Raw genomic sequence first — 27,193 nt, forward strand, 5'->3', positions numbered from 1 at the left:
GATTTTTAGCTGTGAATGCAGATTTATAGGGCTAAGAAATCCTTAATACACAGTGCAAAAATTTTTGTTCTACGACAAAAATTGACGAAGTTATGGCCAAATTACTAAAAAAGTTCACTGACCGCCCGGCGCGGGGACGATGACGTCATTATATCCGATCCGAACGCTGCCGGCGTACTGCGTGGATAGAAAATATTTTTTTCTAGCCAAATTATCAGTTTTAGAGAAAAACTTGTAATGACATTTATTCATCAGAATAAAGTAAGCTATCGATAGGTAATTTAAACAATCATTAAGTTACACTCACCCCAACCGCGTCTCCGCATTGCATCGAATCCTATGAAAATGTGGTTTTTGGACATAGCAATACTTATTTTTCACAATTTTTATTTTTAAAAATTACTGGTCGATAGGTTACTTTATTTTGAAGAATAAATGTTATTAAAAGTTTTTTTCTAAAGCTGATAGTTTAGCCGGAAAAAAATATTTTCCATCCCATTAGTACGCCGGCTGCGCTCGATTCGGATATAATGACGTCACGCGGCCTTGCGTACGTTGACTTTTAGCGGCAAAAACGGCCTATGTTTATTACTTAATATCTTCGTAAGTAATGGTCCGATTTGGATAATTCAAAAAGATATATCTTTCTTATGTCTTAAAGATTAACGTAGATACTAGTTTTATTGAATTTTCTACAACAGTACTGATCCTCATTAAGTTTGCTATAAAGTTTAGGACGATTCCCTTTGATTGACGTCACATCGCCAGCGGCAAACTTATCGCGAACAAATACTGAGACGTGCTTAAAAACCATGATACAAGCAATGCTTATTAAGCATGGCTCTGCAATGTTTACGTTTGCCAGCAATAAGCATGCTTTTATATGCTTACTCTTAATTAAGCATGCTTAAAACCTGTTCAGACGCTAAATTAAACGTCAGTTGATTTTGAATCATGCTCATTAACTAGCAATGTTGAGACACGTGCTACAATATTGAGCATTGGCTCAATAAAAGCATGATTTCGTGCTAATACATAATGAGAAAAGCACGAACCTCCGCGCTAAATTATAAGAGTTTCCGACAGTGTTACTCCAGCCGAGACTGGACCACTGTTTCCAAAAATAGGATTTCCACAACGACCTTTAGATCGTCGGTCCATCGAGCCAAAGTGGACGCTCAACATTAGTAGATCCAGAAAAAATCAAATGTTAGCGCGAGCTAAAACAGCACAGCGCCATCTAGTCAAAAACACACGAACTACCAACTCGAGTTGCGAAAGCTTGGTACAGCGCTATTACTTTGGTAGCGGCGAAAATTGGAACTAAATTGTATAAGACTCCCCGCAAACTACACACAAAATCGGCCGATAGATTGGTCTAAAGGCGCAAATACACTATGCGGTTGAAGCGCTAGCCTGCACACCGAAGTATGGACAACACACGCGAGGGAAACGGAGAAAGTAACCGAGATGGTGTTCACACTATTATGTCTTGGCCAATTTCCTGCATAGTGTACTTGTGCCATAAGGATGAGAAGTTAAGTGCTTACTAACGGGGTTTTAAGGATTGTATACCGTGATTTGAGCGTCCCCCCCTCTAAAAATTAAACTGTTAGCTTGAAAAATCTGGGAAAATTCATTATTAATGTAATTTTTATGTAATTTTTAATTATTTTTTTTTTTCAATTTAATTTATTTTATTTCTCTCTATTATTATGATTGATTGAATATGTTTTTTTTTAATTATTTAATGCAATTATTATTGAAATTTTATGGGCCCTGGCCTGAAATAAATGTTTTTTTTATTTTTTTATTATAATAGTGCTTTCAAGGAAACTATAAAGAAAGAATCTAAGAAATTTTTTTACTAATTAAATTTCTTACGTGATAAAAATTCCTTAGAACAAAATATTAAAAGTGACTTTAGATGAAGTAATTGCTTGCTTCTGAAATACATTATGCTAACGACGGACAACTACGAAACCCTACATTGAGCGTGGCACAACTTAGAATTTTTTTTCTACTTACATTTCGACGAATGTTTTTATTTAAAAACTAACCTGTACAGTAAGATTCTGTCCAGGCGCCACGTTCTCCGGTACGTCGATCGAGTAGGTCTCCGCTCCGCTAAGGCCGAGGCTCTCCGCATTCTCTCCGTTAAGGAACTGCAGCGGCATGATGCCCATGCCTACGAGGTTGGACCGGTGGATACGTTCGAAGGACTCCGCTATGACTGCTTTGATGCCCTGGAAAAGTGGAAAAATATTTTTAATGAAACGGAGTACTCATAGTCAAAAGACAATGCCGGAAATTGGCGTCTTTTTTTTTTCGCGCGGCCATCGACCAAACCATGTTTTTTGGTTACAAAATAGTGTAATAAACCAAACTTATTATGACATGTATACCTGTGAACTCCGAACTGAGTTACGAGCATTAGAAGTTTGATGTTTTACATACTAAGATTTGCTTTTTGCGCGCAAGTTTTGTAAGAAATTGCTACAAAATAGTAACATTGTATGTGTAAACAAACAATACCATCCATTATAGGCTCCATCATCAGTGTGGAGCAGAATCAGCGCAATAAAAAAAAACGTCACTATTTTGTAGCAATTTCTTACAAAACTTGCGCGCAAAAAGCAAATCTTACATCAAACTTCTAATGCTCGTAACTCAGTTCAGACTTGTAAGAAATTGCTACAAAATAGTAACATTGTATGTGTAAACAAACAATACCATCCATTATAGGCTCCATCATCAGTGTGGAGCAGAATCAGCGCAATAAAAAAAAACGTCACTATTTTGTAGCAATTTCTTACAAAACTTGCGCGCAAAAAGCAAATCTTACATCAAACTTCTAATGCTCGTAACTCAGTTCAGACTGAGTTTAGAGGTATACATGTCATAGTAAGTTTGGTTTATTACACTATTTTGTAATCAAAAAACAAGGTTTGGTCGATGGCCGCGCGAAAAAAAAAGACGCCAATTTCCGGCATTGTCTTTTCCAAGCAAATTATGCACCAAAAAAGTTGCTTCTATTGGCCTTTACTCAGTCGGTGTCTGACAGCTCGCGAAAGGCGATACTGTGATGATCCCTTTCCGAGTTGATAAGTCTGCTACTATCCGTTCGCTTTAAGTTTGCCGCTGGCGATATGACGTCACTGGAAGGGAAGCGTCTATAACTTTATCAAACTACTAGCAGTGTCCGCGACTTCGTACGCGTGACAATCATTTTTGCTCTGCACCTATTACTCGTAGCGTGATTTTATATAGCCTATAGCCTTCCTCGATAAATGAGCTTTCTAACACTGAAAGAATTTTTCAAATCGGACCAGTAGTTCCTGAGATTAGCGCGTTCAAGTTAACAAACAAACAAACAAACTCTTCAGCTTTATAATATTAATATGAGTATAATAAGTATAGATATTTAAAATATTTTTTATTTATTATTATTCATAAAAATTGTGTATTTGCGTGAAATAAGACACATTAATTGCGTTTAATCACTAACTAATTGCGTTTAATCGCGGTTGGAAGGGACGCGCATTCCACGGACCGGCAAACTTAGCGCAAACGGGTACTATGACCTTTACTTTAATCACCCAGGTGAACAAAGTGGAATTATCCTAAAAAAAGACTGAAAATAAATAAAAAGGTACAAGTTTGTCACAATACTAATTCTTGAAATTAGAGTAAAAATAAATAAAAAAGGTACATGTTTGTCACAACACAATACTTACGCCCGTATTCACAAACAATGCTTGCTACATTGCGTTGAATAGAGCTCTATGATTTCGTGTGTCACCCTGTGCGTCTGCTCTGTGAGACCTCACAGTAATGTTTGTGAACACGGGCGTTGTTCTTACCAGCAGATACGGTCCCTTGGCGGCCCAGTCTCGGCTGGATCCGGAACCGTAGTCTTTCCCCACCACCGCGATGAGAGGCACGTTTTCAGACGCGTACCTGGAAACACGAGTAGTAACTAATTTAAAACTTGGAAATACAAACCAAATCTATAGTCTGGTCTCCGAGCACGTAGAATTTTGTCCAATGACCCCAAGCTACCCATCCTTATCGCTCGCGCGTAATGACGGCTATCGTTTTAGCGCTCACCAGTTAGCGCCACTGTAGAGTAAGGTCCTGTCACTTGCTAGTAGCGAAGACAGTGGCGCCAACTGGTGAGCGCTAAAGTGGTAGGAGGACTATCGCATTTGCACTCATCAAGATGGCGCCACTGTAGAGTAAGGTCCTGTCAATCGCCAGGGGTGCCAACTGTTAAGTATAAAAACGATAGCCCTCATTATATTGCTGTCGCGACTGTGCGACGGGCGCCCGCAGTGAGTGTGCGAGCGCGACAGCAACATAATTACGTGCGAGCGATAAGGATGGGTAGCTTGGGGTCATTGGACAAAATTCTACGTGCTCCCGGACCGGACTATATTTGCCACCACTTCCCAATAATTCTAAAGCACAACTTTTTTATCCTCAGGCCTACCTTTTGGGAGACTCGATTAAAGTCTTCGAGCATTGTGCCAAGATCTTCCAACGATTCTGCCATCACCACCATGTCCACCCACAAGGTGGACTGATGACATCATAAAGGTAGAAGGGAAGCGCTGGACGCAGGCCGCTACCAATCGATCAACATGGAAAGCATTGGGGGAGGCCTATGTTCAGCAGTGGACGTCCTATGGCTGAGATGATGATGATGATGACAACTTTTTTTAAAAGGCACTTCGTTCTGGTCTTAAAAACTTAATTAATTTTAAATTACCTGTAAACCAAGATTTTTGGTTGCATTGTTATTGAAAAATGTAGTTTGAATGAGGGCTATCGTTTTAGCGCTCACCAGTTGGCGCCACTGTAGAGTAAGGTCCTGTCACTTGCTAGTAGCGAAGACAGTGGCGCCAACTGGTGAGCGCTAAAGTGGTAGGAGGACTATCGCATTTGCACTCATCAAGATGGCGCTACTGTAGAGTAAGGTCCTGTCAATCGCCAGGGGTGCCAACTGTTAAGTATAAAAACGATAACCCTCATTGACGAAATAGTGACGTCATTGGCTAGTATTGCCGTACAAAATCTATTGGAGTCTCGTTTTGACAGTTTCAGTTTTTGAAATCGGCTGCAGCGGAGCGCGGAGCAGTGGCAACCGGCCCTTAGAGTCTATTAAATAAATCCAACCTACCTCTCTGCAGCGTCGAATAATCTTGAACACGAGGCAAATGTTCGCGAATGTATTATTGCCACGGAAGCCGAATGTTCGCTCGTAGTTCTAGAATCTAATAGAGCATTAAATTACCTCTCTGCAGCATCGAAAATATCCATAACGTCACCGCTGGGATGGTGGGTGGTCCTTGGCCCAGCTGTGGGCGCCATCTTGTTCACGAGGCGAATGTTCGCGAACGTTCCGCGCGACATGATCGCGTCGTTGCCACGTCGTGACCCGTACGAGTTGAATTCGCGGGGAGTTAGGCTGGAAAATAAGAATAATATTAATAAATAAAAATTAAATAATAAATATTATTAATATCCATCCACAAGGTGGACCGACGACCTGATTTATTTTATTTTTATTTTATTTTATTCAGAACAACAAACAATTACATAATATTAGTACGAGAGCCCACGACCAAAATTTTTGTCTCATAGCAATACGGCCAAAACTGCATCAAATCGATAGATACGATTATCCTGAACTCGAAAATACCAATATCAGACATTTTCCGCGTAGCGTTTGATCTGACCGAATTTTCAAAATTGTCAAAGAATTTTACCGAACTGCATCATAGCAATATGTCTGATTTGTAGACTGTAGTTGAATGATAGTTCTGAGATACCGGAAACATTATTTTCAGACGTTAGTGGTGTAGCGCAAACCCGTAAAATCACTTAAAAAAATTAAAAATGAGACAAAAAAAATGTCTCATAGCAATACGTCTGAAAATCTTTTTTATTAGTAAATTTTGGTTATTTGATGCGAACAAAACAATTTTCAGACGGAAATGTGAACGCATTAAATTTTGAGACCGTTTTGAAAATGTTAACAAATTTTACCGATCGGTATCATAGCAATATGTCTGAAAATTGTTGGACATGATAAAATAAGTTGTCCACAAAGTTTTTATTATACGAATGCATGATACGCCGTAGCGGTGCGCGTTGGCCCGCTATAGTCTTACAAATTCCGGGTGCAAAAACACCATGTGTACGAGTGTTGCGGAGACGTAGGGAGCGACCGGGCAACTGATAGAATATGTGGTCAGTTAACTGTGTACAATCAAACAGACCGCCGAGGACTTTGTACAGAACAGTTTGATCCAACAATAATCTTCTAGATAGTAGTGATAAAAGTGAGTACCTCTCAAGAAGGCTAGTATAAGAACATTTAGCACGAGAACACTTATAATTAACTGAGCGAATAAACTTCTTTTGAACCATTTCAAGTTGATTATTATATTTCTGAAAATAGGGGTTCCAAACTACTGAAGCGTATTCAAGTTGTGATCTGATAAGAGTCCTGTACAGAGTAATGTATGTTGATGCCTTTCTAAAATCTTTGCAAGTACGCATAACAAATCCAAATAATTGAAAAGCTTTATTTATGATAGAATTAATATGTGTGTCTAAGTGTAATTTTGAGTCAAGAATGATACCCAAATCTTTGATGGTTTCAACCTTGTGTAGTTTCGTCCCAATAAGTTCATAATTAAAATTAATAACTCTAACTTTTTTTGTAAATGTAATCATTTTACATTTGGATATGCTCAGTTGTAGTTTATTATCAACACAATACTTGGAAAAACGATCCAGATCCTCTTGAAACGCAATACAGTCATGTTCGTTCTCAATATTTCTAAATATTTTAAGGTCATCTGCATATAAGAGAAATTTGGTGTTCCTGAAGCAGTTGCCTATATCATTTATGAACAGAATAAATAATAGTGGGCCTAAAATAGACCCCTGTGGCACTCCGGAAGTTACAATTATTTCCTCTGCAGAANATTATTATTATGTGATAAGATGTCAGTGTTTAGTTTGACGTGGTGTCACTGACCTTGTCGAGGCTCTGTATGAGCTGGCACCAGGAGGGCTCGAGCACCTCCACGCACATGTAGTACTGCACGTGCTGCACGCAGCTCAGCATGCGCTGGCGCAGCGCGAACGCGTCCGCGTACAGCCGCGCCTCCGAGAACCGCTTCACCACTTTGTTGTACAGCCAGACTCTGGAAATGGACACTCATTAAAGAAGAGTAGGTAACCTTAGGCCAAGGATGCACAAACCGCGGACCCTTGTAAATGTATGTGCAGCCCGCCAGCGACCTAATGAAATAGAAAAAAATTAACAACTTGAACTGAATAAAGGATTCAGTTGTCGGCCGTTTGGTGTAGTGCTTCAGAACGGACTACTATGCCGAGAGGTCCCGGGTTCGATTCCCGGCCGGGCAGAAATTGAAATGATGAATTTTAATTTCTATGACGGGTCTGGGTGTTTTCTATGTATAATATGTATTTACAAAAAAAAGTATTTAAGTATGTTTATATCCGTTGTCTAGTACCCTTAATACAAGCTTTGCTTAGTTTGGGGCTAGCGGCGCAGTGTAAAAATGTCCAAGGATATTTATTTATTTATTTAGTTATCTTACAATCTGAACGACTGGCCCCTGGTCCCATTGCAATTAGTCTGTGCATCCCTGCCTTAGGCTCACCACTTTGTTGTACTATCCTATAAATAAGTGAACACTCATAAAAAAAACTAACGTAACGCATACGGGCCACCGACCACAGCCATCGGTAGGCGTCAAAGCGCTACGCCCTTTGGCTGCGCAAACGACGGCCCATCGATAAAATAAAATACTATACTAAGTTACAAATTGCCGCCACAGATGGCGTGTCGCATAACGCGAGTGAACGCCGCTCGCTAAACACTCGCAGCGATTTGATGCAAAGCGTATCAAAATAATATAAACAGATTGTCACCAGTAGTGGCTTTGATCGGTGGCCCGTTTGGATCTGAATGACCTAATCAATTACAGTCCAATGGTATCGAAGTCGGACTACCGATTAAAGATCCTATGACGTCATACTTATTCCGTATTGTCGATGTAGTTTAGCGACTAACCTGCACAGCAGCCTTTCAACGTGCTTGCAGTAGAACAGGTGCCGGAAATCATCTGGTACACAAAATATNCTGCAGAAGTGTACCCATTCACTACTACCCTCTGTGACCGGTTAGAAACATAGGAGGAAAACCAGCGCCAAAGGTTTCCGCGTATTCCGTTATACGCAATTTTTTTCAGCAATATAGCATGGTCCACCTTATCGAAGGCCTTGCAAAAATCCGTATAAACGGCATCCGTTTGTCGCCCCTGATCCATGTTCTCAAATAAAAAAGTCGTGTATAGTAGAAGGTTAGTGACTGTTGAGCGACCTCTAACGAAACCGTGCTGCTCAGACATTAAGACACGATGTAATCTAGGATATATAGCATTATGGACTAACTTTTCCAAAACCTTCGAAAAGGTGGAAAGCAAAGAGATCGGCCGAAAGTTCTCAACATCATTCCTAGAACCACCTTTGTGCACAGGGATAACGTTGGCGGCCTTCCAGTACCCAGGAACAAACCCTTCCCTCAAGCTTCTGTTATATAAATAAAATAATGGAATACTAATTGACTCAGCGACTCTTTTGATAAAAAAAGGTGGGATTTTATCCGGGCCAGGGCCCTTAGCAACATCCAAAGTCTTCAATGCAACCTCTATGGCGAATTCAGAAATACATAAATCAGACATAATTTCGCAATTTTCAGATAAAGATGACATTTCAGGTTGCTGTGATATGTCTGCATTCCTACTTTCATACACAGAAGCAAAGAAATCAGAGAATAAGCTGCAGATAAGCTCAGGCCTAGATGCCTCACGATCACCATAACGTACAGTGTTGGGAATGCCATTACTTTTTTTACGGCCGTTCACATATGACCAGAATACTTTCATATCTTTTTTGATTCCATTTTCTACAGTTTTTATATAAGTTTTAAAACATTCGGATGAGAGCTTTTTAAACCTTTTACGGTATAATGAAAATTGTTCATAATCTGATATATTTTTATAGGTTTTCCATTTAACCCAGGCGCGTTGTTTAGATTTAAATATATGAATCAAAGGACGACTNATCTAAGACTAATTACCTATTCATTCCAGCTATCAGTTTAACGGGTACCAAAATCGTGTAACGCAGTGTTATTTACGTGCTACTGTTTATTTATGTGGTTGGCTCACAATTGAGTTCGCTGTAAAATCTTATTTTATTTTTTATTTTTATTTATTTACACTTTTGCACATGCATATGTACAGTGGCGGACTTAATGCCAGGTGGCATATTTTAGTAGCTTTGATGTCAATAAAGTCAGTCAATTGATTCCTGACGATGACATCACAAGTGTCCATTATCCTTTTGTGACTTGTAGAGTGCTGTAGCAACATTACTCTGCGCTTCGTTCCTGCTCATTGTCCTTGATGGCCTCGTCGCCACGGCTGGCGTCCGGGATGACGGCGAAGCGTATTGTATCGCACTCCCGTTACAGGCTCGTAACGGTCGCGTCTTCCCGACGGCCGGTGGTCCGCGCATTGTCGCGTGAGAGCGCGCGCCACGTAAATCAAACGCTCCGCCCCGTGCGTAGGGGTGCTAACTATTTTCAGTATCGATATTTTGATAACCCCGTCTAGTTTTCATAACATTTTGTTCAAGCCTAGTCTTCCTTAAACATATTTTTATTTAATCACGAATGAGTTAGTGTTCAAATGTATTTGTAGCAACTAAACTATGTTGTGTATGTAGGTAGGTACTCATGTTGTTAATCTTATTGCCTCGTAGTTTGATTGTTTTCTATAGATATTTACATTATCATATCATTTAATATCTTTTTATCGATGTCATTAGTAATTCAATAATCGTAGCATCCCTACCCGCGCGGTAATAGTCGCGCGCGCAGCTTTTTGTTGTTTGATCAGAGTGCAGCTCGATATTCCGAGGCGTTGTAAAACATGATGGAAAATTAAATCAATGTAGTGTTAATCCGGTAATGGCTTTCACTAGGAAGTTATTTGATTAACATAGCGCAGGGCATTGACTCTAACGCGTCATGGAATCCATGTACGAGTAGTTAGGATTTATGAGAAATTCCGTTAGAAGTTTTCTAATCAAATTAACTTGTAATAAAATGCAATGCCAAACGAGAATCGCCCAGTAATTAAATATTTCTTTACATTTATAATAAGCTATTATTTTATTACAAACAATTTCCCTAACTTTAATTGCTCGAGAATGACTGTCAAACAAAGCCGGCAACCGTGTCGACTTTTTCTCAAAAATAAAATTCAAACTCTTGAAGTAAAACTGAATTTTATTCGTTTAACTAAAAGTTTAAATTTGCTTTGACCATAACGGTGGGAAAACAGTTGAAAACACAAGTGAGTGGGGTTCTAATTCGGACACACAAGGTCAGCCAGTTAAGAATAGGTTTACACCAAGCGATTAACGGCATGTGAATGACCAAAACATGAGTAAATATTTACGTGCTTTATGATTTTAAAAAGACAAGGTGTTCCATTTACACCTGCCGTTTGTGACTTCCATTTACCCAGGATCTACACTCTACAGCTAGAAACATAAAATCGTTCCGTGTAAAATCCCAGCAAAATATTTGCGTCCCATAAGCAGGTCGTAACGATGATGAATGGTCGGCCATCTCATTCTCACACTTGTTTTGGTGTTTCTAGGAAAGCCTTCGTAATAAATCACTTCTCAAATTGTTGGCTTTAAATGTTTATCACTGGCTCTACACGGTTTACGAAGTACTGATTAATATGTCATATACAATTTTTCAACCGAAGTGGAAAGAGAGAACTACTGATGTTTACCTAACTTGTCTCTTCAAGAGTTACACTATGATGTGATTGTGTGTGGTCGTTTATGTATCTACAGTGCGCCAGGACACTATAAACGGAAGTAAGTGCGTTCCCATGGTCAAGTGTACTAGCTAGAGTACACACAGCGACGTGGCCTTTCCAAACAACCGATGTTTGCCGTCACAGCCCATCAGCTTAATGAGTGTGTGATCCGTCCCCTGATGACGCGGCCACGCTTTTGCGATTGTTCGATTCTAAAGAGATTCGAGTCAACAAAGTTTCAAATATAGAGTTGTCGAAATTTTCCTTCAAATTCAAAGAAGAAAGTGCATGAGCTTTTCTTTTTTTCAAATTATCCTCTTATTTCCGGACTCAATATGAAATTACAATGAAAACGTTAAGTACTGTCTTTAATTATGTTCTCCTTTGTTCCAATCTGAATCTGACAAGTACCTGATATATCTCGCGAGCACTCGATACCCGCCGGAGTCGATGATCGCGGCGGCCTGGCCGCGTCTCTCCGCACCTTGCACAGGCCTTTGTCTAACGCTCCAAATGCCTTACTATTAATTTGTACAACCTTTTTTTTTTTTTTTTTTTTTTTTTTTTTTTTTTTTTTTTTTTTTTTTTTTTTTTTTTTTTTTTTTTTTTTTTTTTTTTATACCCAGGAAAATGGCCTATCCATACCTACCGCCGGGGGACGGCAGGTTATGTGGGGCTCGAACCCACTAAAAACCTGGGGTGTTCCCTCTGCCGCATATTGGTCGGCGCCTTGGGTACTAGAAACGACCAAGGCGCCTTCCGCGGACGTCCCGCCCTACACGGCGGNGGACGACTAAACCAGACAGGAAAGTCATTCGACTTGCTAGGACGCAGCGGAATGTGCTCCTTTATAATATTATATAAAATATCATAAAAAAGGTTTGTTGCTAGTTCCAATGAAAGCCCCTCAAATCTCTTAGCCCAGTCAACATTACGGATGGCAGTATTAACATCATCATAGTTACCTTCAATATAACGATACTTTAATATAGAAGCTCTAGGCATTGTATCGTTTAACACATTCAGTAACAAGAGTGCGCAAAAAGGAGGATGATAAGGGTCAATCGGCACCAAAGGGTTCGTAGAAGGTTCACAGGTAGACGTGGGATCGTTAGTCAAAAATAGGTCAAGAATTCGGTCCTTACTATTCAATATAAGATTATGTTGTTTACAATTAGTAATTGCTAAAAAGTTAAATAAAAGTGTAGTTGTAACATTACTGTAATCTTGCAAGTCAAGGGCCGTCGAGTTGAGTAAAGGATCGCTCCACTGTATATGTGGCAGGTTAAAGTCTCCAAAAATATAAACATACTTAACCTCTGGTAATAATATTTCCTTCTGTAATGAGTCTAAGATTCTATCATATATTTGTACAGGTTGATTAGGCGGTATATATAAACCACAAACTATGGTGTAGTTATTCGTAGTTCTACCATAACACTTAAGAAGCACGTACTCAATACGTCCAGCGAACAAATCATTATTTTTATCGCTATTACCCAAACCGGAATTCAAATAACAACGAGTGACATCCAGCTCGCGACGCACACCTATCAAAACACCACCGCCGTCTGTCTTACCACAGGCTTCCCGATTCCTGTCACAACGATACACTGTGTATCGACTGTCCATAAGCTCATTATCTGAGATACTCGGTATTAACCACGTTTCGGTCAGTACTATAATGTCAAAGCACTCCGCTAAAATATTATTGAATAATGTGCTAACCTTAGTACGAAGTCCCCGGCAATTCTGATAGAAAACACTCAATTTATTACAATCCATTTTTAAATTTTAAAATTTAGTATGAAATAAATAGAAGATAATAATATCGATCGATCGATATCGATAAACTTTGATTTGCCGACCACAATGCAAATCCTCATAAAGTAATATTTTCCACATATTATTANTCTCCAGCCTGCTGGCCAAATTTGTACAACCTTGTTTTATGTTCATAAGAGGAGCGATGGAAAAACATGGGAGCACGGGAAGGAAAATCATAGTGAAGAGATACCAAAGCGAGTGTGGTAAAGTCAATAACACTTGATACGGAAAATTCTAGCTGAACAGGCATTTTTCGATGATATACGATTAAGTAACTAACTGCTGAACTATAGAATGAAAAGCGAATTCGCGTGTTTTCTTTTTGATTTCCGCAACTTCTGAAAAACTTTGGCATACTTATATCAGAGAATCATGTGTGTGAAATTTAACCATTTCTCTTTCCGCGTTTTTCAAGTCACAGTGGTAATAGCGTCGAACTGAATAGACTGGTTTGAGCGTAGCGAACAAAACATGGTCGTAATCGTACCAAGGCGGTCCGGTGCACGTTGGATTAGTACCTGCTGCTACATGCGCACTGCGAGCTATAAAATCTCAGTATCTAATACAACTGAAGAGCAATAGTAACAACGAAGAATATGAGGAGGAGTATGAACTAGAGTATAGTATACCTGGATTTGGGGTGACACATGAGAAACGCAACGTAATGATCAAGCGATAAAACCAACGCTTGGGTGTTAGATGTCAACCACAAATGCAACGTGTAACTATTGCAACGGAAACCTTACTTTCAATGTGACACAATCTTAAAGTATCAGTTTCCTCGGTATTAAATGAATAGTTTTGTGGTGAAATAACTTTGTCCGCCGGCAGGGATTAGACAAACATGTAAACATTATTCCTGCAGCCCTTAATAAATATTAACTATGATCGGGTTTGTGAGTTAAACGACGTGGAGTGGATTAACATCGGAGGCGGCGGCTGTCAGCCATCGTCACGACGTATACTCGGCTTTGAATAACGTCTTTGTAGACTTGTTTTGTTCAAGACAGGAAAATTGCACTTATTATGATAGTACGAGAGCCCACGACCAAAATTTTTGTCTCATAGCAATACGGCCAAAACCGCATCAAATCGATAGATACGATTATCCTGAACTCGAAAATACCAATATCAGACATTTTCCGCGTAGCGTTTGATCTGACCGAATTTTCAAAATTGTCAAAGAATTTGACCGAACTGCATCATAGCAATATGTCTGATTTGCAGACTGTAGTTGAATGATAGTTCTGAGATACCGGAAACATATTTTTCAGACGTTAGTGGTGTAGCGCAAACCCGTAAAATCACTTAAAAAAATTAAAAATGAGACAAATAAAATGTCTCATAGCAATACGTCTGAAAATCTTTTTTATTAGTAAATGTTGGTTATTTGATGCGAACAAAACAATTTTCAGACGAAAATGTGAACGCATTAAATTTTGAGACCGTTTTGAAAATGTTAACAAATTTTACCGATCGGTATCATAGCAATATGTCTGAAAATTGTTGGACATGATTAAATAAGTTGTCCACATGTGCAAAAAATTTATATCAGACGAATTAAGTGTAGCACCTTCTCTATCATACAACTTTTTGATACACTTAAAGTGTCTGAAAACAGGTTTTTGGTAATCATGGCAGCAATACGAAAAGTTGAAAAAAATGTTTATCCGTATTGCTATGATACAGGTCGGCTAAATTTGTTGACATTTTCAAAAATGCGCACAGGCTATATGCTACGCGCAAAATGTCTGAAAACAAACTTTTTCGTAATACAATTATAAAATCTATGTACATTTTCACTATCAGACGTATTGCTATAATACCGACTGTCTTTTTTTTTTGACACAGCAGAAATGGCCTCCCACGCAGTTGCTACACTTTCGACCGTTACTACACACCTAGTCGGGTTCAGAATCATACAATCTAACGATTTTATAGGGTTTTTGCCGTATTGCTATGAGACATGGTTTTGGTCGTGGGCTCTCGTACTATAATGAAAATACTGTACCTGCAGCATTGTTCAGTTTCATAATTCAATTTAACTTAAATGCAGGTACTTAAAGCGTTCAAGAAAACAAAATGTTATTAAATATACTCGATATTATTTTAATAACATGAAAACACGTGAAAATAACGCCATTCCAGAAGCTTGCGAATTTAATTATGATAAAATGAACGAATAATTTCCTAAACTTTGGGCCTCCGAGTGTACGCTTGCGCGAGCGCTTGAATAACGAACGACAAGCCAAGATGTTATGTCAACCTCTTTCATGTGCTGTCATCGTGATTGCATCGGGAGACATAGGTTTGGAGACAACTTTAATGTTTGACATCGTATAATTATGGCGCAATATAGTTGCATTCATTAAATTATGTTTACATTATCTGCTTCGATGTGCTATAGAAAGTATCATGTTGCTCTGCTGTGTTGTGGGGTCTCTTAACAAATTCGTAACTTAAGATGTACGAGTATGATGAGAAAACAAAACGATGCATAAGTAGGCCATAGGTTAGATACGTGATGAGAATAAACTGCGGAAAGTTGATATTTTTGTGGTTACAAAATATTTGTTCTCAATTTAGTACGACCAAGCCTTGTGCTCTGTGGTCATGGGAAATGGTTGTTTTGAACTAGAATAGTTCATCGATTTGTGAATCAGTTGGCGTCATTGCCAATTCCATCTCACCTGGCCCAGCTTTTCCTAAAACACTGACACAGTGACACGCACATGCGCGGCGCGTATGTCACCGCGAAACGTGGGTCTGCAGTAAACGCGCGGATTAGCACCTCAATGAGTAGGCCAGTGGCGCGGACATGGAATAGATGTATCAGACAAGTGCTAGTGATCCTCGGATCTGATACATTTGTGTCGACAAACAGAAAATTTCAGAAACTGCCAACTATTTTCTGTTGCGAACAGTAGAGCCTTTAGCTGTCTACCGATATCTTCGTTGAATACTGTTTGTAAAACGGGGGCATAACTTATTGAAAAAGCTCTTCTTCGAAATATGACAAGAAGGAGATTTACCAGGCAGTTAACTATTTAATTTGATTTGATTAGTTAAACATGCAGTAGAAATCTAATAATGATCAAAAATAAAAGTTTTTATCTCCACTTGATAGACAAGATTGATCTATTCATATCGAGGATAAGGTCTATGACTCCGATGTTAATTCATCACGGACCAAATAGGAATGTGGAAGGCCTTGCTGATCGATATTGGTGTCACTGCGCAGGTGAATGAGATTGTTTGCGAGCAATGTTCACAAAGCGCAGGTTGTAATTGCAGCTAGAACGCTTAAGGACCTTTCTAGGCTTAGTTAATTGGAGGTAAAGTGCTTGATTGATGCCCATGTAATAATTGAATAAACTTTTCAGGATTAAGTGTGGTCATCGTCTTTTTTTTTTCAATATTTGTGCGTACTTATGGTTACTATAATATTGTCATCACTCCTCTCCTCGATTAATTCTTTACTTGCGTCTGGTAAATTAGAGAGGGTCATGCTCCTGCAGTGGAGTGGAGACTAAATGACCTGATGATGATGAATTGTCATCACTGCTTGTCGGTAATAGTCGGTATGCATTGTATTAACTTTAACCCTTAATCAGGCCCAAAAAAAGTCATTGGTTTTCAACCGTTTCTTCACAGTATAAAGATAGCATTCGGATCAAGACGACCGCGACGAGAGACCACGACCCGAGACCGCGGCAGGCAACCGGTCGCAGGTCGCAGGGCGACAGCTACTTACGAATCTTCGCGACACAGTCGTGCGACCCATACGAAACTTACTACTAATTCTATTAAAATTTCGTCTTCGTGCGAAGAAAACACGGCCATTTTGCATCTGTCGCGTCACGGCACTGCCTTGTGAGCGACCGAGTCGCGCGACGCAAGTAGCCGGCAGGCCACGCCCACACGTCGCGCGACTCGGTTGCTTGCATCCGTCAGCACTTCCTATTAATTCATATGGTTCAAATTGATGTGGTCGTTGTGTGGATACCAGAGCCTGATTCTTTTTTCTGGGTAATCGTGGACAGTCGTAGTTCTAATAGTTTGCGGTAGTCTTGATATTATATGCGTTTAGTTGAGCGTTTGTTATGTTTGTTCCAGCTGGGCAGGATGCCGGTGAGCATGGTGGTGCCGCCGCGCTACGCGACGCTGCCGCTGCCGCCGGCGCACTACCCGCCGCCGCCCGCGCGCCTCTACTACCCGCTGCACGACGGTGTAAGTACCCTCAGCACTAGAGCTTCTTCTACCGTCACATTCTGAAGTTTACACTTTACAGTCAACACACGCATTTTTACTCCTTCCATCATGTATGTTGCTTCTTTAGATCAAATCTCTGATCGCTAGACTCTACCATTAAGGAATCTTTTGTGCCATTGTCACGTACAGCTTCAAGACGAACTCGCATTCTGTGTATCTTCCACTAATGTCAAAAAATGCTTGACATTCTAGTCGACTTCCTGTGCTCTTTTCTAATGTTTGAAACTAGTACTCCATTTGCGGGTTAGAAGAATTCAAAAATCTTTCTTTCTTTCTTCTTCCCAGCAGTCGTTGATCTTTCACACCATACGCTGCAGCTCACTGTTACTTAAACTTTGTGATCAGCTAGGCTTCGTGATATCCACTGTAAGGAGATTATCACACTGCGCCGCGATCCGCCGCGGTACGCGGGGCTACAGATTTAATCATTGTATGCAAGTACCTCAGTTTGTATAGAAAACACGCGCACCGCGGCGGAGCGCGGCGCAGTGTGATAATCGCCTAATCTCAAGAAAACGTTTTCCCTGTTCCAGCGTCTCAGAAGACGACGGTCGCCGCGCGACCCGCGGCCGGAGCGGCGGCGGCGAGACGCGCGCGACCGCGACTCTCAGCTCACGCGCTCGCTCGAGCGCATCCACCGCAAGCGGCGCGCCGACCGCGACCGCGTCTCCGACGCAGACCTCAAGCGCACCTACACCGGGCTCGACAGGTACGTTACAGGGAAGATAGGACCGTCCGGGATAGGAGTCGGTGGAGTTGCAAAAAATTCCAGTTTCCAAGCATTTATTTATTTAAAGACTATTGCACACGCATAAAAATATTCAGTACAAAAAGGCAAGCTTAATGCCAAATGGCATTCTCTTCCAGCTGACCTTGCAATCTTCCGAGCAAGAGGCAAATAATTTCATCAGTTTCCCAGCACTTCTGAACAAAAGGGAAATAATTATGCTTTTTTGGGGTAGGTTTTTAACTCCTCGAGAGGTACGATTTCTTGAACGACTTTCCATCAACTGTAATGATAAGTGGTTAAACGCCTCTCGCAAATACATATTCTTTACACTGTGCACTGTAAAGTTTACAGCGTAGAATATTTAAGCCCGTTTTCCACCGCCAAAGTGGAATGAAGTAGAAATGTCTAGCGGAGCGGTCTTCGTGTAATTAAAATAGGATTGCTTTTCCACCGAGAGAGTTCGGGAGTACCTATTGATTTGATAAGCGAGCTCATTTTTACTCTTTCTTTTTGCCCTCTTGGTCAGTCCTCTTTTTCACTTTGACTCGACGAAACCGATGTAACTATGCATTTTTGTTAAAACTCTGCTCGCGGTGTAAGATCCATTACAATTTGAAATGGTCGCGTCATGTGTGGTCTCTCAACGGAATCTATGGCAGAAACTTAGATGCAACTCAAAAGTAACTAGAAGTTGCAGTTTCGTGGCAATTGCGTTTCACCGTGTGTTCTGGGCCTTAAACTTTAAACCTTCCGTTTCTAATGGTCGCGCCATCTCCGCAGAGCGTACGCCGAGCAATTCATCGCGGTGTGCGACGAGAGCCGGCACGCGGCCGAGCAGCACGACTCGCTGGCCAGTACCACCACCGCCTCCAGCGACTCCACGCGCTAGCCTCAGCTCGGGCTTCACTGCGCGACCCAGCGGCATTTACTAAAGCCTGGTCCGTGAGCACGTAGAATTTTGTCCAATGACCCCAAGCTACCCATCCTTATCGCTCGCGCGTAGTTATGTTGCTGTCGCGCTCGCACACTCACACTGCGGGCACCCGTCGCACAGTCGCGACAGCAATATAATTACACGCGAGCGATAAGGATGGGTAGCTTGGGGTCATTGGTCAAAATTCTACGTGCTCACGGACCAGGCTTTAGGCGACCAGTGACGAGCATACGGGGAGCAGGCGACGGCACGTCAAACTCTGTAGCGTCTAAGTAGTTGTAAAGTCCTGTTTCCTTCTAGGCGGAGCGGAGCCGAGAAATGTTTTGAATAACCAATCAGAGGTGGAATTGTGTAAGTAAAGCAATCGTAATCATTTGACAGTTCATAACGTACGATTATTCTGTCAAACGCTTTGTTTAACTGACTTTATCGTACGTTATGAACTGTCAATTATCAAATGATTACGATTGCTTTACACAATTCCACCTCAGATTTCATTCTCCAACTAGGTGGAAACCGGGACTAATTGGTGCTATCATGAAAACAATGCATGATCTGATGTGCTGTCGACTGCATCACCAAACAACGTACTGATGTCTTCAGTATTGGAACGACTCGCTCTACAAGCATTGAGCTGTACAGACGAAACGATCGATCGGCATTTATGTAGACTGTAATACGTGAGATAACATCGTAATCCTAAATTCTTTAGAAATTTCCATCGATGTAAACAAACACTTGTGCACACAATTACACTATAATACTCACGTTTTCTTAATATCATACACATTATTTCACAAGCTCATGAAACCAACTTTATTCTCATGATGAAACAAATATGAAATCTAACATTGAAAACAAAATATTTTAACAAAATATTTGGATGGTGAAAATTTGTGCTTCATGTTAAAATGTCAAATCGACATTTAGCGTTTAAATTTAGGTCCTATCTCTGGAAAATCTGTAAGTCATAGACAATATTCATAGATAATAATCTGTAAATTTTATCGATTTTATTTCAAGTATTCAATTATTTCAATTACAAATTACTTTGATAATGTTAATTTAAAATAAAATATAAACGAGGTTATATTCAACAATGTATTTTTTCTTCATTGAATGCAACAACACACTTTGCGAAGAAGTCTTTGAATTCACCTTTATTATACAGACGAGTGTCACATAAAAAAGGCCTTTCGACCACTTTTCAACTGGTTTACGATTTTATTCTTCACTTTGTCTACTCTAGACCCACAGTATAATTTAAATTATATTTCCTAAACAAATAAAAAAGGGGAAATTAAATTTTCTTTGATTAAGAAGATCCTATTTTGACGATCATATTACTGATCTCAACATCAATCAGAAGAGGGATTGATCTTAATAATTATACAAACGATCTTTAAAAATCTAATAATCGTCCGTTGCAGTCCGTAAATGACGTTTACAGAATTGCGATTAACGAGAGATTTTGTCGCATCACTAGCAGATCAACTAAAAATTCATACAAAAACATAGACTAAAAATTCGTCAATGTCAGTTGGCCATATTTGTTTACATTTAGGGAAATTTCTAAAGAACTAAGGTATATCTAGCTAGCTCTATGTAATCGAACGAGTAGGTAATCTTCTGAACAGACCTATTGGTAATCAGCCGTTGCATTACGTTACAGGGCAAATCAGCTATTTGACAGCTGTGGGAAAGTCCTTAAGTGGTAGAGTAGTTAGTTTATTCAATTCTATCTGTAGTTGGGTGTACATTGTTAACAGTACAGCTCAACTCTGATAAACTTTGCTTTCTTCAAATCAATAGAAGCAAAGTTTCACTTGAAGGAAAAACAATATTATTCGAAAGCATCGATTGTATTGGTGAAACAACCGCTTCGACGAAGATATTTATTAAATGCGGTAGACGTAGGGGACAAACATCACGTTATTGTAGGGTAGTATGAATCTGAATACTCGGTAGGCTAGAACTAACGCTAACATATCATACCAAACTAAACGAGATAGCTTTATGACCTGACATACTGTACATAGCCTTAACGTTACTAACGCACATTTAGCTCTACCTTATATTATTATGTACCTACTTACAATGCACTTTTAGATCTAACAATTGGGGGGATTAACACTCACTAGAGAGCAAAGTTTATCTCGTAACACTATACAAATGTTCACTTTGACAACACCAGACTACTAAAGGCTTTTTTTATATCTGGGGTATATTTTGAAACATGTCTACTTTTAGGAAAGCAAGAAGAAAGAAAGATTTATTTAAATCAATAAGACTTCCACAGAATATTAAACGAATCAGCTTTCTCGTACTACGGTAATAACTTTGCTCTAACATACTGGCACTATACTAACAGAAAATTTGTAAACTTGTGTAATATCGTCAAATATCTGTGTTATATGCTATGTCTAAGTCTTATTTATATTTAGTTCACTTTATTTTTAGGTGAATAGAGATATTCGAGGATTTTTTTTTGCTATAGCTCTTGTTTTACTTTTTTTACCACAAGACCTCTCAAAGGCAAAGCGATGATCAGGCTGAAAGTGGAAGCCATCTTCAACCAGAATCTTTAGTTATATTATGTGCATTGCTACAAACTTTAGCCCACCCAAAACAATCTCGACTACTTATCGAACGCAGATATTGCAATGTAGAGACTTTAGAACACTTTTAATGTAGAGACACCTAATGAAAACGGAATATCTCTATTCACAATAGTGTTAACAACTTAGCTATTAACTAATTTTAGTTACTTTATTCCTATAGTCCGACCGGTAGAGTCTACGCTTGCGTTATTACAGAGATAGAGAAATACACATTTCAATGAATAAAATGTAATGTCGTGTAAAGTTTTAGTCTTTGAATTTGACGATTCTAAATTTCATGACTCTTCTGTAATGACTCAAGTAAAGACCTCACTATCGTCGGGCCGTAGTGTTTGTACATTTGAATCGAAGTCCTTTGTACCTAACCGGTGCCAAATTGTGAGCACGATTGGTAGATAGAGTCTAAATTTGCTCAATTCGTTAATGTTTTATATCCATAATTTTAAGTAATTCTAGACTACCCACGAAAATATGTAACCTTCAGTTGGAGATAGTTTCAAACCAATTTTATGATATTGCTCCGTATGTTGAGCGAAAGAGCGAATATTATGTAAAATCAATATTTTTTACTGTTGTCCCATTACTATAAATTTTACGTAGAATAAGTACTATATTTATATTTTTTCTTAATTAAGATTTTTGCTATAATATGTCGTGTCTTGTTACCGATCCAATATTAGCTGACATATCTTAGATTTAGATCACTTGTGCTAATTTTTCAGTAGCTTTAGATACTTTATAGTGTTGTTATTTAAACTTTATTGTTTTTAAGCAAAATGTAATGTATTTTTATTTTAATGGAACTGAAATGTAGGTATAGTTTACTTAGAATTTTATCTTCATAAGCTAAATGGGTCAAATCATTGAAAACCGGGAGTAAATGTAACAAGTATTTCCATTAAATTCTTGTTCTGTACAGCTAGGTGCGTAATTGGAAATATTAGTAAATAATTTAATTTTGTACATACAAATGTTTAAGGAACAATATACTGTAAGATATTTACCGTCTGTGTAGGTCAGTATAGGGCGGAGTCAACGAATTTCTTTTATTGAAATAATATATTTATTGTTTAATTGTATTGGAAATATTTTCCGCTTGTAAAGTGACGTGCAAATATATACTGTTTTATACTAAAATGTTGTTATTGTTTACCCTGGGAACCTGTGATATAATCATTTCGTATTAGATACTAATGTTACATTATTTCCAAAACCGAAAAGCGGTACTACAAGAAAGTTTGAGGACTTTCGGCATAGGATATACTTAGGGTTTCTGATTTCTCGACTTATTTTTTTTCTCGAGTTTCGGGAATTCTCGAGGCCAAAGTCTCGAGTTTTCTCGGGTCTCGAGTCTTTTAATTAAAACTGTTGAAATAGGTTGAAATTTAATAAAAACACGGGTTTTTATTAATGTTATAATGTGTCTGGGTTATAATCAATAATACTGTAAAGTTTCAACAAAATCCGTTCAGTAGTTTTTGCGTGAAAGAGTAACAAACATCCAGACATCCACACAAACTTTCGCATTTATAATATTAGTAGAATAATTATAACTTAGTAATTAACTAAAGGAACAAAAGTCATAAAATCGCGTGTACTTTAAGGATTAATAACCATAAATATCTGGAGCTCCAATTGAATCACTTGTTTTCCAAAGAACACAAGTCCAAATTAATTGAAAAATTACGATAATAAACCTACATTTACAAACAAAAAAAACTTTTAAATAAATTTTTAAACTTAAAGATAACGACTTGAATAAACGTATTTACGAGTACCTAAACTAACAGATAGTTAGCATCGTAGGTGAACATTATTAGTTTCGGTTAAGATCATTACTTGCAAATCAAATTAGTTAAAAAAAGGAAAGACTAGGCCAGTCTAAACGCAACGTTAACCTATTAAATAATAAAAAACTTACTTTTGTCTAAGAAAATAGGCTTTCAAGAATATTAAAGCTTCAAAATCGAAACTCGAGAATTCTCGAGCTCCGGTAATTTTTTTCTCGTCTCGAATGAAGCCAAATTTCTCGAGTTTTCTCGAGTTCGAGAAAGCTCGAGCAGAAACCCTAGATATACTAGACCAGTGGTTCCCAAACTTATTTAGACTACTGCCCACTTTGAGAATAAATAATTTTTTAGCGCCCCCCATTTTTGTAGTCAAGAGTCGAGCTCAGTCGGTGTCTAAGAGTCCTCCTAGTAGATGACGCCTCCCAAGCCTCTACACAACGTCCCGATTTTTTTTCTGGGTCTCTTACCGCCCCCCTTTAAGCCTCCAGCGCCTACAAGGGGGCGTTATCGCCCACTTTGGGAAAGACTGTACTAGACAGAAGCAGCTGACTTACCAGATGTGCTTAGAACTCATTGTCAGAAAGCGCGGAGGCACTGATGGGTGCTGCGCTGGGCCGCGCGCTCGTCAGCCGCAGCTCGCTCTCCGACGAGCTGCCCAGCGACTCCGCCCCCGAGCCCTCCACGCCTGCCGCAGGACAAACGTTATGATCAAGCTTGGAGTAGGTACATGTGGAACACATCCAGTGTTCCCCTGTCGATGAAGCACAGTCTGGACGTAGGAAGATTTAACGAATGCTACTGACAACGGCACTCTTGTAGCGAAGTTTTGGGCTGACACTGTATAGGTCTGCTATTGACACGACAAGAAGAAGAACATCATGATCTGTCAGCCTATACAAAGACAAGGCTGCAGCTCCTTCGCTTACGTCAGTCGCGCGTAATGCCAGCAAGCCAGACGAAGGTAAAGGTGAGCAGCGAGAGATCATGCTTTGTTGCTTTTTGGCGCTCCTTGGGGGAGTTTACGTCCAGCAATGGGCTACTGTTGATTGAAAAGATGAACTCCGGTACCAGGAGCGCTCCTAACGAAACTGCATCAAGGTTTACGTAAGATATCACGCCATGCCCGTCACTCTCGGCACATGCTAATGGCGCTTCACCTAAACGTTACGTAGGTATTTGTTTTGAATTCTTTTGTTCGGTGTTAAGTATTGTTTACCCTCGATGAGGTCGGCGAAGTCGTCGTCGTCGGCAGCGGCCAGAGTGCGCGTGGCGGGCCGCGGACGCGCGCGCGACCACCGCGCCGGCACGTCACCGCCGGCTGCCGAGAGAAACAATAAAATTGTCATAATAACAGACAATTTTTTTTTAAACAAAACTTGGATGAATCATTGTTTTATTAAACAAAAAAAAACTTTTTTTTTAATTAGACCTTTTTATAAAACGCTCTCCGCCATCTTGATGGATAGATTATCTGTGGTGTCATTTGACATTAGCAAAAAAGAAAAACGGAAAAGTAGGTATAGATGACCCACGCTGAACTGTCCCACCAAACTCAATGACAGGGGGGCGCTACCATCGTTCAACTATATGGTTTCCACTTAGATTAATAAAACCTAATCTAAGGGTTTCCAACATGGCAAAAATCTGACCCAGCGATCCGGTATAGACGGTGGCGCCCCACTGTCAATGTCATCGACAGGACAGTCCAGTATTTTGGAACTATAGTGAGTGAATGATCCTGATTTTTCATCTACCGAGGCATTTATCTTTGTGAAGATAATTTTGATCGATGTAAGTCAGTTACTTATTATTAATTTAGCAAATGATCTACAATATCTTTCTACAAGTTTCCTGAAATAATTTAGACCACGCTATTTCTCAAGTGACATTGGGTTGCCTGTCAAATACAAAGTTAACAGTTGACTATCGTCGAATGTTGTACGGGAAGGCAACTTTTCTTTGCGGTTTTTCTTTTGTTTTTGGCGAATATTAGTTTGCTTTGAAAAGTCAACTTCGAAGTTTTTGTAAGTAGGTAGAATAAAAAACAATGTTGTTTAATTTTGATATGATGTGACAATGAAACGTGTTCGGTACATTAACAGCGGTGACTGACCGTAGAGCTGCGCGTCGGAGAGGTCGGAGTCTGATCGCGAGTCGTCCTCGTCGCGGATTTCGTCCAGCGAGTCGCGCGCCGCCATGCTGCCGAACGCTCGCCGAGCCTCCGCTGCGCCTGCGCCTGCCAAAACATTGGACAATCAGGTAAGAAACGACAAAGCTGTGACGACATCTTCTATTATCGTCATCATCAGGTCTCTGTCTATTCATCGAGCGAGCCTGTTGAACATTTTACCTGCAGTTTTGATTCTGAGCCGAGTTTTGGGTCTCGTGGCTGGCCTGGGCTGCTTCACTTCGCTCAAGTCTTTCCCTTCGTCACTGGAGTCCATGTCATCTGAAACAGTCGGCGATCAGTCAAATTAATTTACGTGATCGTTAATAACGTAAGTAATTATCTAGTTTTGAAACATAAGTAGGTCTAGTATTTCTCACCAGAATCGCTTAGTTTTCCCAAAACATCCTCCGCTTCGTACTTGTGGATGAGCTGCATTATTGCTGCCTGTTGCTCCTCTGCTGCCTGATTATCAATAAAAGAGAACAAGTTAGATATAAAATACATAAAGGTCATCAATCATCTCGTTTGACCAACAGAATCAATAGTATGTCTTATTGAGTAAAAAATATAGATAGGTAAATGAGAATATAGTATAGGTCAAAAGTGGCTCCAAATGGTTCGTGTAATGGTGCGTCCAAACTGGGCGAACGGGCTCGCGCGGCACGCTAGTCATCCTGCTCACCCTGCTCTTGAGTGAGCAGGATGTCGAGTTTGCCGCGGGTCTGGTCCACCATAATATTACACACGGTGCTGGTCGCCAGTTCTAATTATACTTAAAATTGGCGGGACACGCGACCGCGTGTCTACTAGATTAGTAGTCCAGTCATTTAAGCTTAAATTAGGTAAGAATCTCGGAATTCGAGATACCCAGCTGTAAATCTGTAAATACTTGTATATTGACACCCTAAAAGTTGTTGTTGAAAGGACAATGACCAAAAGTGGTCCAAATGTCCACCACTAACGAGACCTATATTGGCTTATAGCTTTCATTATGGGACGAAAAAAAAATAAGCTGTCAGTAAAAAGTTATGACCGTATGAAAAATTTTAATAAGTAGTTTACGCGCTAATCTCAGGAACTACTGGTCGGATTTGAAAAATTCTTTTTGTTATGGATAGCCCATTTATCAAGGATGGTTTTAGGTTATGTAACATCACCCTACAGCCAATAGGGGTGGAGCAGCGACCACCCGACCATAATTCCAATATTGTTGTCTTTCTTCTGAGCTTATTTTTTTTTCTTTTAGCGAGAATCTAACACGGCACACTAAGCGACATGACAACATGCATAAATTAATCCAAAATGTGCGATTGATAGAATGATATCAAGAACATTTTTCGGATGAAAAGGTAAAAAACAGGTGAACTTACTATAATGACTGGACTATAGCTTTTAAAGTGGTAACAAAGGATTAAGGTTGTGAGCTGACCTCTGCTTGCGCGCTCTCTAAGACGCTGAGCTGGTGCTTGAGCGCCTCCACGCAGCGGTAGCGCAGCACGTACTGCTCCCACAGCTGCTCGATCTCGCTCTCCAGGGCCGCCAGCTCGCCTGCGTAAGCTGGTCTGGAAATATCACATTAATGTTGGTAAATTACACATTAAGTATCATTAACGCAGCCTAATTGTAGGACGTTAGCTACGATTAGGCTGCGTTTCCACCAGAGATGTGCGAGGATGCGTAGCGAAGGATGTATTTGTTAAGAACCAATCGAATCGTAAATGAAGCACCCTCGCTTCGCGTCCTCGCACATCTCTGGTGGAAACGCAGCCTTACGGGGCTACGAAAGTGTTCAATATGTTTCAACCCCTGAAAAAAGTCCCTAAAGGCCTGTGTTAGTGGTACATGAACAATACGGTCTGAAATGATTTTCATTGTTTATAATCCATAGAAATACCTTGTACCT

At 39.8% G+C, this 27,193-nt stretch overlaps 3 protein-coding genes across 3 annotated transcripts in view; 1 reads left to right on the forward strand and 2 right to left on the reverse strand.

Moving 5' to 3' along the window:
* Cluap1 (clusterin associated protein 1) overlaps positions 1-27,193 on the reverse strand; it is a 43,504-nt gene that overhangs the window by 9,892 nt on the left and 6,419 nt on the right. The window contains exons 6-11 of the mRNA XM_028305590.1: positions 26,720-26,852; positions 25,668-25,752; positions 25,471-25,569; positions 25,234-25,356; positions 24,337-24,438; positions 23,675-23,805 (exon numbers count right to left, since the gene is read on the reverse strand). Of these exons, the coding sequence (XP_028161391.1) occupies positions 23,684-23,805; positions 24,337-24,438; positions 25,234-25,356; positions 25,471-25,569; positions 25,668-25,752; positions 26,720-26,852 (664 nt within the window). The 3' untranslated portion in view covers positions 23,675-23,683. The remainder of the gene's footprint in view (positions 1-23,674; positions 23,806-24,336; positions 24,439-25,233; positions 25,357-25,470; positions 25,570-25,667; positions 25,753-26,719; positions 26,853-27,193) is intronic.
* On the reverse strand, positions 2,034-9,624 carry LOC114353561 (cytoplasmic aconitate hydratase-like). The gene is made up of 6 exons (XM_028305612.1): positions 9,483-9,624; positions 8,117-8,168; positions 7,038-7,220; positions 5,297-5,470; positions 3,864-3,960; positions 2,034-2,246 (listed from the first exon to the last, which is right to left on the reverse strand). The coding sequence occupies exons 1-6, from the start codon at positions 9,622-9,624 to the stop codon at positions 2,049-2,051; spliced, it is 846 nt and encodes a 281-aa protein (XP_028161413.1). The 3' UTR covers positions 2,034-2,048.
* LOC114353562 (uncharacterized) lies at positions 15,973-18,747 on the forward strand. Its single transcript, XM_028305613.1, has 4 exons — positions 15,973-16,014; positions 16,890-17,003; positions 17,579-17,754; positions 18,556-18,747. The coding sequence occupies exons 1-4, from the start codon at positions 15,973-15,975 to the stop codon at positions 18,662-18,664; spliced, it is 441 nt and encodes a 146-aa protein (XP_028161414.1). The 3' UTR covers positions 18,665-18,747.

The sequence above is a fragment of the Ostrinia furnacalis genome, unplaced genomic scaffold (genome assembly GCF_004193835.3).
Source record: "Ostrinia furnacalis isolate ACB-3 unplaced genomic scaffold, ASM419383v2 OfSCF1743, whole genome shotgun sequence".
NCBI classification, from domain to species: Eukaryota; Metazoa; Arthropoda; class Insecta; order Lepidoptera; family Crambidae; genus Ostrinia; species Ostrinia furnacalis.